The following is an 11,255-nucleotide window of genomic DNA, read 5'->3' as shown; positions in this document are numbered from 1 at the left end:
TGCAGCATAGATACTGGGGGTCGGGGGACACTGTCCAAAGATAGCCCTGAACAGGGCCAACCAGGCAGTATATAACCCCACTCAATTTCCCAAAGCACAGCCCCCACACCAAAGGGATATCAACAGTCCAGTAACTTACCCCATTGACACAAGGCTGAGTATAGCCCACGAAGATCTTCCCCACTGAGCAAAAACAGACAGGAAGATCACATCAGTGACTCAACCCACTCAAGTCGAGAATAGCAAAAAAAGCCTGGCACAACCACCTAGGGACGACATGGGAGAGCGCGAGCAAGCCAGTGACTCAAGCCCATAATAGGGTCAGAGGCAGAGAATCCCAGTGGAGTGAGGGCAACCAGCCAGGCAGAAACCGCAAGGGTGGTTCATCACTCCAGTTCATCTTCACACCCCTAGGCCAGGCTACACTCAATCATAGGACCTACTGAAGAGATGAGTCTTCAGTAAAGACTTAAAGGTTGAGACCGAGTCGGCGTCTCTTACATGGATCGGCAGACCATTCCATAAATATGTTCCTCTATAGGAGAAAGCCCTGACTCCAGCTGTTTGCTTAGAAATTCTAGGGGCAGAATCAGAGGAGGCCACCCACGATGATCTGCTTCCCAAAGATGTGTGCTGCTGGCTGAGTGAAGGAAAAGCGGTGGAGGGATTCTGTGAGCTGCATGATCACCTTCACATTCTGGAAATTGAGGAATGTCTCTCCAATGTTGCTTTTTTGGCTGACATATTCTGTCACTTAAACAGGTTAAATCTGCAGTTACAAGGAAGCGGGAAAACAGTCGTGGACATTGTGGGAAAATGTGGAGGCCTTTACTAGGAAGCTTGAGTTTTTCGATTTGGACTTGTCATCTGGAAGGCTTCTGCACTTCAGCGCGCTGAAGAAATGACAGGCAGAGGGACCAGGCCGCAACATTGTCCCAGAAGTGATAGAAGATTTCATCAATCAGCTAAGGGACAACTTCTCCACCAGATTTGAAGACTACAGCAGGCCCAAGGATATCATTGCGTTTCTATGTGATCCTCTCAGTTGCCCAGGTGGAGAATTCTCCTCCCTTGCTAAGAAAACAATACCCTTGCTGGATGAGGCCACAATTCAAACTGAGCTGATTGAATTCCAGACATCGAGCCAAATCAGCTATGCGCTCAGGAGTGCCGAGTCCCTGTGTGCGTTTTGGGTGGCATGCGCAGAGGAATACAGCACAATAAAGAAACTAACAATGTTTGGATCGACTTACACCTGCGAGTACACCATTTCCTCTATTAACACAATCAAGACTTACGACAGGAACTGGCTTTCACGTAAGTCATCCATCTCATTTGACATCCACCAGAACGTGTCTGAGCAGAAATGCAACTTTTCCCATTTAAGTAACTTAATAGCCTATATGACTTTATTTAATAAATACTAACAGGATTGTGAGTGCTTGTCCAATGGCTATTTAGGGCTCCTGTTGACAGTATTTTCTGTTTGTTCTGTTGTTACAGGAGCAGGCCGTCCCGAGACTCCCGGTACAGACGCAGACATTTACAGACGTTGACATTTTTTCTTTAAATTATTGTTTTATGTAGAATGCTCCATTTTTGGCCAGTTGCCTTTGTAAGTAAGCCTAATAATAACTTTAAAAAACACTTCTATTAGGCTACATTTTCTTCCCTTGTGAAATATATGATTAAGTCACGTAAAAACCGGCTGAGGTAGGCTGTTTTATATAAGCCTAGGCTCGGAAGAAATAGATTATTAAGTTTTGTTATTTAAACATTTAAATTAAGATTGTTGCAAGCACTGTTCACCTATTGATTGCGCAGCGTTTGCAGCTTTTACGTTTCAGCACCACAAAATGGTCCGCTGACAGCTTTATTAGTTGACTGTCTCCTGCATTCTCCCTCCTCATGAATTAAGTTAAAAAGTAACTTTTGCATTATTTAGGTGGGGTAACTTCCTTCTTGGGACATTGTATTTGCGGCTATTTGCATCATGTGTCTGAGAATGTTAGTTACATTTTGTAAAAAATAATAATATTATTGCTAGCCAGATTTGTTCCACTGGCCTCCAGTTGAGCAACCCTGCCCAATGCAGCCACACAACTGCTCTCCCACCCTCTTACACATATTCACCCTCCCTCACACATCCCACCCTCACACATGCATTCACACACACACACACACACACACACAGAGAACAGTTAACATACATGCTATATTTCCCCCTTTGAATTGTCTTTTCAGTGTCCATGTAGCCCGTTGGCATCGGCTACTTCTATCGTTACTCCATAGAGAAGAACAGTTACTTGGGGAATGTAGAGTATAGATTGCACTGGGGGGAGGGGGAAATAATGTCTCAATTTACCATAAACGGGTCTTAGGTCTCACTATGTTCATCGCTTTTTCTCACTTCATCATCTTCTTGGTGCAGGGGACTCTCCTCTGCCCGGGAAGGTCTCCATTACACTCAGTGTTTGTAGGCCTTTGACTGAAAAGGTTTCTTGCAGCTTGATTAGGGCTTCATCGGCGCCTGTGAATTCCATGCTTTGCATTCCCTTCCATTCCATACCCACAGCACTGCCGGGAAGTGGAGCTGATATTTAATCCCTTCTTTGTCCAGGGTGTAACGGCTCTCTTCTATCTCCTCCTCTGACGAAGAGGTGGAACAAGGATCGGACCAAAATGCATATATTTTAATGAAGGAAAAACTATACATGCAGAAACTACAAAAATAATGAAATGAAATAATGAAAACCGAAACAGCCCTATCTGGTGCAAACACAAAGACAGGAACAATCACCCACGAAACACTGAAAGAATATGGCTGCCTAAATATGGTTCCCAATCAGAGACAACGAAAATCTCCTGCCTCTGATTAGGAACCGCCTCAAGGCAACCATAGACTCTCCTAGACAACCCTACTCAGCTACAATCCCAATACCTACTAAAACCCCAATACAAAAACACACCACAAAATAAACCCATGTCACACCCTGGCCTGACCAAATTAATGAAGACAAACATACATACTTCGACATACTTTCTTCCTTGTGTCTTTTTATCAGCTTAGTAGATAGGTCCTGGATGAATAGAATGGTCTGTCCTTGGATTTTGATCTCCTTTGATCTCCAACATTTCAGAATGTTGACTTTGGTCTGATAGTTCCATAGTTTGAAGATGACCATGCATGGCTGTTCAGCGTTCTTCTGCTTCACGCCGATTCTATGTCATCGTTCCAGGGATCTTCTGGTGATATACCCACGTCAAGTTCCTCTGATATCAGTTTGACCAAGTAGCCGGAAAGATCTCCTTTTTCCTAGTCTTCTGGTAACAACAACGTTCTCATATTGTTATGTCTCAATCTCTTTTTTTTTGCTGGTCCGGTTCATCGCTATTTTTGTTGTCTTGTTCGTTCATGTGCAATCCTTGATGGCACACCTTGATTGTGCATGTCTTAGACGATAGCTACATTCTTTTTGAGCGCATCTACTTTCACAGATTGTAGCAGTTCATTTGTTTTTGGTGTGCATTGAGAGAATTTTAGCTACGTTTCCCTGGGATAGCATTTAACTGTTCATTACTCTCGTTTGTGTCTCCAAGTTGGTACTTGTTGTAATTCGTGCCGCTGTGTAGTTTTACAAACTGATTGGTTTGCTTTTCCAGTTGCTTGGGGATATGTTGATGTACTAGGTTTAGGGGCTTGATTTAACCTTTGTTGTCTGGTTTGTACATGTAACCACAGTTTTGTCGGTACAAAACGGAGCTACTTACACCTCTTGCCTCCGATTGGTACACGCATGCTCCTCTAAAAGTTCCTATCAGCGACACCAGTTGAGGATGCTAACAGCATTTATTTCCAGAAGCCACCTGTACTTACTGGTGGCACAGACTCCATTTCATCCTTTCCTACACTTAAATTGCTCTTGCCTAACGATTGCATCTGAAGCCGGGCTTGCAACTCGTTATCCTCACCATAAGGCAATAGTTCTCCTGTATGTTATGAGTACAACGAGAAGACATAGTGTTACTTAGCGTTTTTGTCTGGTGGAGGTCCTGCATATCCATGTCCAGATAAAGCGTCCGGGGACAAAGCCAAGTGTAGGACAAAGCTAAGAAGTTAGTGTACTTGTTAAATAGAGTTTGATAAAAAAACATCTTAAAAGTAAAATGTGAAAAGTTTGGCAGTTAGGAGAGTAGAAACAAACAGCCTATGGACTGATCAAAAACCTCTACCTTGTTTGGGGAGCACGATGGCCGTTGCACGCATTCGGCAGTGGGCCATCATCTTGTCAACGTATGACTACCGCATTGGTTATTGCAAATCGGAACACCAGAGCAACACTGATTTATCGCGCTTTCCTTTACCTGATACCAGTGATGCCGGAACCAAGGCAGTCAGCTCACATCCACACACTGCTAACAGAGCTCTTCCAGGAAGCACCACTGAACACTGCACAAGTAGCCAGAGCAACACGCACGGTCAGCAAGAACTCAAAAGTCTACAAATATATCATGAAGTTTGGCCTGAACCGGTTGAAGACAACTTGAAATCATTCTACATACAGAGGAATCAGCTGTCAGTGGAATAAAGGTCTGGGGCACAAGAGTTATAATTCCAACTAACCTGAGAAGGGCCATGCTAAAAGAAATTCATCAGGGCATCGTGAAAATTAAAGCATTGGCTGAGCAAATCGTAACGGACATTAATTTCAAACGTATTCCAGACGTTCGTGAGGCAGAACAAGATCCTGCACTCAAACAGTGCACCCAACTTCAAACGGGCTGGCAGACAGGAATGTTCAGACATAACAAAATGGCACGAAAAGCTTGCTAATACCACTCTGGACATCGAGGACAAGATCTCCTTGTTCTTACTGCAGTACCGCACCACACCGAACTGCACAACAGGACAAACACCTGCTGACCTGTTCTTGAGCAGACATGTTCGTACCAGACAGAAGTTCATTAAACCAGCACAGCCAAAACTGTCCGCAGGATAAGGTACCGACAAAAGTTCTGCCATGACCAATGTGCAGTGGAACGGTAATTCAGGATGATGCCGTGTACTTGCAAAATACAACGGAAGGAGGACCGAGATGGATACCTGGGTTTGTCACACAGACAGGTCCTGTATATTACATAGTGATAAGCAGAAACAGACAGTCTACGACGACACTGGGATCAGCTGAGAGCACGAATCGCTACTGACAACGGACATAACTGATGATCAGGGTTAAATGTGTGAGAACGAACAGGGGCACAACGACACTGTACAGGTTAACGTCCACGTCAGTCTCACAGGGTCATCAGACCACACCAGCGTTACAGTCTGAAACACACACGGTTATTAAAGACTTTTACACACTGATAAGAGACTGAAAAAAATGACTTGTGATGAAAACAAATGTGTGGAAAATAAGGTTGTAAAAAAGAAACATGTTGTCAAACTGACACATTGAAATGTTACAGGTTTAAAACAAATGCTCTTTTAATCATTTACAGTACAGTATAAGCATTTACCGGGAATTATTTGTTATCAAGACCAAAAGGGGGATGGAGTGTATTAGTAACTACATGGTTTAATTATGGTATTACATTATAGGGTTGATCGTAATATTGGTATGAGCAGGACCTTAGTCAGGTCAAAGTACATTATGGGAATGCACGCAAATTCATTCCGTTATCAAACTTGATGCTAAACAGCATGGCTGTGTCTTGGCTTGTTAATATACCACAGTATCTTTGAGAAACACTGAGTGGGGTCCATGTTGTTGTTGTTGCGATTTCACTTCGCAAGAATGTGAGAGCCACAATAAACTCTGCTTCCACTGGTTTAGTTTAGATCCAACAATGGTCTGACCTAGTTCACATCCAAAATGTCTGGGCTCTCGGGATCCATGGCACATAGAGCCTCCACCAGTTTACTATTTCCCTAGCTAAAATCGTTAGGACATTTCCCCCAGCACGGCATCCAAAGTGCTGAAAAACAGTCATTTACACTCAACTACATAATCATGCTGACCCACTGTGCTTTCAACTACATACTTTTGCAGAGTTCTACTGATGAGTCTCCGTTGTTTGCTTAGAGCTGGTGTGCTCATGCCTTCCTGGCATTCACCCCTCATGCCCGACTTTGCCCCCAACGAATATACACAATGAACAGATTGTCAAACAGACAATGGTTCCTTTTAAGTTTCGGGGATTTTTAAAAACTTGGTATGTATGTGTGTGTGTAAGAGAGATCCTAAGGTTTCAGACTGTATCCATCGCTGGTTTCCTGACTGTGGGGTTCCACTATTGAGGCGAGTGCTGTCCTGTTTCTAGCCAACACTGCCTGCAGCTGTAGAAAAGGGAAAATTTCAAACCTGCACCATCCCGTTTCTGAACTTCTACAGACATGAATCATTCAGTCCACATTGTGCTGAATGAACACATTTGATCACTATTCGGGAATAATATAACAGTGTGGATTGAAAGGATCAAAGGTCAACCTAAGTTTAAATGGACCCACTAGTTGTGTCCCAAATGGCACCCAATTTCCCATATAGTGCAATACTTTTGTCAAAAGTAGAGCACTATGTAGGAACTAGGGTGCCATTTGGAACAAAACCACTATTCCAGGCAGATGCCTCCATTCTCCTCTCTCCCTGCCCAGGACAGAGCCAACAGATTTGTGTAGGTCTCAGACAGCAAGTGCAGTCCTAAGTACACACATTTACAGACAACACACATCATTCAATGTACTTCCCGCTGTCAGAGTGTAGTGGCAAACACTTTGGGCTCCCATTACCTGTATCATCCATTGTGATATGCAGATGTCAATGCACTTTTGGCAAATGCTTTCAGATTCTTGGGGCAGCAGGTAGCCTAGTGGTTAGAGAGTCATTGAAAATAAGAATGTACGAATAAAAGGTACAAATACAAATCTTCAATAATGAAGAAACCTTCAAGTTTTAGCTGAAGCCCTCCTAGTCAACCTCCTCAAACTGTACCATCTATTACCATTATTCTTATTATCTCCCCTTTTTTGGGGGTGGGGGATTCTCCAACACTAGTGTCTCTAAGCCAAAACCAACACTTCCCCTATCAAGCTGGAACAAAGAAAGCCTTGGAGGCTCAACCAGAAACCAAAAGCAGCAGTTAAGGTTTGGTAGAGGGTATGAAAAGGTGATTTCATCCCACAATAAAGATGCAAATATAAAAGGAATGACAAAACAAATATTTATTAAGGCTTTCATGAAAGTATAATGAATCAATACAGCTTCATTGCAGATTTATCACCAACTCAGGACGCCGTAGAGAGCAGTCAAATTAGCTAACGGTGGATCGTGATAATTCCAAATCAGGCACCAGTTCACAAAAGATCATGGTGGAATGCTTCAGTCTGTCCATTTAAACCCTTGACCAATGAAGACCCATTCATATTCCTGTCCACCATTCAGGTAGAAACTACATTTAAGACAGACAGGCCAAGCTCCACCCCTGGAGCAAACCTAGCAGTCGTTTTGGTCGTCCATTTTGTTGTCCTTGCAAGGAGAGAGCTGCTGCTCCTATCAGCAAGGCAAAGAGAGTTCCAGTTCATCCCACACACAACTGATATCTGTAATACTGAGATTTAAGTATGCCACTCTGCGGAAAACCTGCCAGGTAGTTCTTCCTTCCGTTCCTCCGCACCTTCTTCCCCTCCTCCTCTGATGACATCATCAACCTGCAAAACAAAGGGACACTTTTGAGGGATCTTGAAGAGAGCTACCATACTCATATTTGCTGACTGTCTCTTACCAGGTTTCCTACTGATCAGATTTGGGTTACAAACTGTATGGATACTGGCAAGTATGTTAACAATGTTTTCCAAATTGGAAGGTAGGAAGATTTGTGAAGACCATCCAACAAAGCTCAATCTCTATGGCTTACTTATATGGGGTTCAAGGTTGGCTGCTATATGACAAATATTATTACATACAGTATCACATCAGTCAAAACAGAATCTCTATGAATTGTGGAGAAGGACTGTTCAAAGTGTGCGTCATCATACCAGTTCTGTGTCGGGGACCCGTGTGAACAGTGGATGCTCACTGAACTGTTTCACCATCCAGTGAAGCACCTCCTCCATGTCTGTGTTGGTGTACACCAAACCCTGGGAGATCCCATAAAATGAGTTAAACAATGTCCTCATAAGTATAAACAGTAAACAGAAAGCCTTTGTCAAAACCTTTCAGATCCCAAAAGTAGACTAATGTTCAGATGAGTCCACGTCCCACATAATCTGTTCTAGATAAAGATATATTACTCAATTCCACAGGAATGGGGAAAACAAGCACCATATGATCCTCATTTCAGTCTGTGCCAAATGTTTTCCATTCATTTTAGGTCCACTTTTAGACCTAAACATCTGACAAACTTTGATTTTAGAGTGAACAGTCACTTAAAGCTCCTACCTAGTGCAGCAGGTGACTGACACACACAAACATCATACCAACTGTGGTCTGTACTTTAAGTATCAATCTAGTTTGAGACAGGGGACAGATCTGGGGTCTACTGGTTAACAAACCTAATGCAAATGGTAAATCCTAGCGCTTGCACTAAATCCAGAAGTTTGTCGGAAATATTTTTGCTATTTTCACAGCAGGAATTATTGGTGCAATAGCTGGCGGTGGTGTGAAAAGGCTAGGTTTTGATTAATAAAAAAAGTGGTAGGTGTGACAAGTGCTTGACCATTCACTGGTCAATCAACGTGTTCCATGGCTAAATACTGATGCGGCAGTTGTGTACGTTATTGTCTTTGTGTTGTCATCAACTCCAATTCGGCTGGGGGGCACGGAATATTCTTGTCCTAGTCCATTGTATTTTGATACTGTTTATTACAGTGTTGTGACTTCAAGATCATTTACTGATTAATTAGTGGAATAATTAATTGATTTAATTTCTAAGAAATTTGGTCATCCTATCCAACTTAATCTAAAGAATCATTATGGGTTTTGATATAGAGAGACCCCTTGAAGTAACTATCAGTAGTTATCATTAAGCATCAACAATAGTCTTAATCAACACTTAATGTACTATATTCTAATTCTGAATGGTCATTGAGATCTGACTTCAAGAATCCAATCTCTCACTAAGGCCTTCAATGAAACAACGGATTTACTTCAAACTTTTCATTTTGAATATTAGTTAGGTACAGTTAGGCCTTCGGCATGTCAATATTGGAATAAAACCTGAGATTGGCTTGTGAGTGTACACAATAAGTCCCTACTATAGGGACTACTATATAGAAAAACAGTTATTAGTTCCTGAAAGGGGATAAGGAGCCCATAGATTCTAAAAAATTCCAGAGCTTCCGGCGACAGTACCCAGTCCAGAGCGTCCGGCGACAGTACCCAGTACAGAGCGTCCGGCAACAGTACCCAGTCCAGAGCGTCCGGCGACATTACCCAGTACAGAGCGTCCGGCGACAGTACCCAGTCCAGAGACAGTACCCGGTCCAGAGCGTCCGGCGACAGTACCCAGTCCAGAGCGTCCGGCGACAGTACCCAGTCCAGAGACAGTACCCAGTCCCCAGTCCAGAGCGTCCGGCGACAGTACCCAGTCCAGAGCGTCCGGCGACAGTACCCAGTCCAGAGCGTCCGGCGACAGTACCCAGTCCAGAGCAGTCCAGAGCGACAGTACCCAGTACAGAGCGTCCGGCGACAGTACCCAGTCCAGAGCGTACGGCGACAGTACCCAGTACAGAGCGTCCGGCGACAGTACCCAGTCCAGAGCGTACGGCGACAGTACCCAGTACAGAGCGTCCGGCGACAGTACCCAGTCCAGAGCGTCCGGCGACAGTACTCAGTCCAGAGTGTCCGGCGACAGTTCACATGCCGGAACCTCCAACGACGGTCCCCAGTCCGCGGTCTCCAGTGACGGTCCCCAGCCCGGGGTCTCCAGTGACGGTCCCCAGCCCGGGGTCTCCAGCGACGGTCCCCAGTCCGGGGTCTCCAGCGACGGTCCCCAGTCCGGGTCTCCAGTGACGGGTCCCCAGTCCGGGGTCTCCAGGGTCCCCAGTCTCCAGTGACGGTCCCCAGTCCAGGGGTCTCCAGCGACGGTCCCCAGTCCGGGGTCTCCAGCGACGGTCCCCAGTCCGGGGTCTCCAGCGATGGTTCCCAGTCCGGGGTCTCCAGCGATGGTTCCCAGTCCGAGGTCTCCAGTGACGGTCCCCAGTCCAGAACATCCGGCGATGATCCACGCAGCGAGGGTCCCCAGCCCGGGGTATACGGCAAGGATCCGCAGTCCAGAGCCTCCGATGATGATCCACGGGTCAGTGCTACAAGAGCGGACTCAGGGTAAAGAAGGGGGGCGGCGTTCAGAACCAGAGCAGCCACCGAGGTTAGATGCCCACCCAGACCCTCCCATATAGGTTTAGGTTTGTGGCCGGGAGTCCGCACCTTGGGGGGGGTACTGTCACGCCCTGACCTTAGTTATCTTTGTTTTCTTTATTATTTTGGTTAGGTCAGGGTGTGACGAGGGTGGTATGTGTGTTTAATCTTGTCTAGGGTTTTTTGTAATTATATGGGGTTTTGGTATGTCTAGGTATATGTAGGTCTATGGTGGTCTGATTAGGGATCCTATTTAGGGTGCCATTTTCCATTTTGGTTTTGTGGGTTATTGTCTATTTGTAGTTGCATGTCAGCACTTGTTCTATATAGCTTCACATTTGTTTTGTTAGTTTTTTTTATTGTTCTTTCTTTCATTAAAGAAGAATGTATTCATATCACGCTGCTCCTTGGTCTCCTCTATACGACGAACGTGACAGGTAGCCTAGCAGATAAGAGCGTTGGGCCAGTAAATGAAAGGTTGCTGGTTTGAATACCCAAGGTATGAATTTTTATTTTTGTAATTCTTTTTAAAAATCGGTCGATGTGCCCTTGAGCTTAACCCCAATTTGCTCCAGGAGCGGGGTACTATTATGGTTGACCCTGAAAAACACACACCTATCTGGTGTATGTGACAATAAAATATATAGTTTTATCAGATGAAACAATTGTTACAGAAAAATATCTTAAATATTTCAAAATACGAATCACCAGCAACATCTCGTCTCTGGTTCCATGATGGGCATATGGACACGTAGCCTACATGGAGGGGGTTTTAAGCACATCCAAAATAGCCGACTAAAATAATGTACAATATACAGATAAAAAGGGGATGTCCGCTCACTGTTTTGCTGCTCCCAAACGTAATATTTTAATAAAGCGTTGGTGATTAAGATGTATTTC

At 44.4% G+C, this 11,255-nt stretch overlaps 1 protein-coding gene across 1 annotated transcript; it reads left to right on the top strand.

Moving 5' to 3' along the window:
• Positions 1 to 9,672: 9,672 nt before the first annotated feature.
• LOC127932690 (uncharacterized) lies at positions 9,673 to 10,416 on the top strand. Its single transcript, XM_052528952.1, has 2 exons — positions 9,673 to 9,966; positions 10,065 to 10,416. The coding sequence occupies exons 1-2, from the start codon at positions 9,858 to 9,860 to the stop codon at positions 10,394 to 10,396; spliced, it is 441 nt and encodes a 146-aa protein (XP_052384912.1). The 5' UTR covers positions 9,673 to 9,857; the 3' UTR covers positions 10,397 to 10,416.
• The last annotated feature ends 839 nt before the right edge of the window (positions 10,417 to 11,255 follow it).

The sequence above is a fragment of the Oncorhynchus keta genome, chromosome 10 (genome assembly GCF_023373465.1).
Source record: "Oncorhynchus keta strain PuntledgeMale-10-30-2019 chromosome 10, Oket_V2, whole genome shotgun sequence".
NCBI classification, from domain to species: Eukaryota; Metazoa; Chordata; class Actinopteri; order Salmoniformes; family Salmonidae; genus Oncorhynchus; species Oncorhynchus keta.
Note: the sequence above shows the minus strand (reverse complement) of the source record. Positions and strands in the feature narration are given on the sequence as shown.

Excerpts from the sequence above, each read along its gene's own strand:
- LOC127932690 (XM_052528952.1), top strand. The coding sequence starts at position 9,858 with ATGCCGGAACCTCCAACGACGGTCCCCAGTCCGCGGTCTCCAGTGACG. Across the intron at positions 9,967-10,064 it reads GTCTCCAGCGACGGTCCCCA|TCCAGGGGTCTCCAGCGACG; the intron begins GTCCGGGGTCTC and ends GACGGTCCCCAG.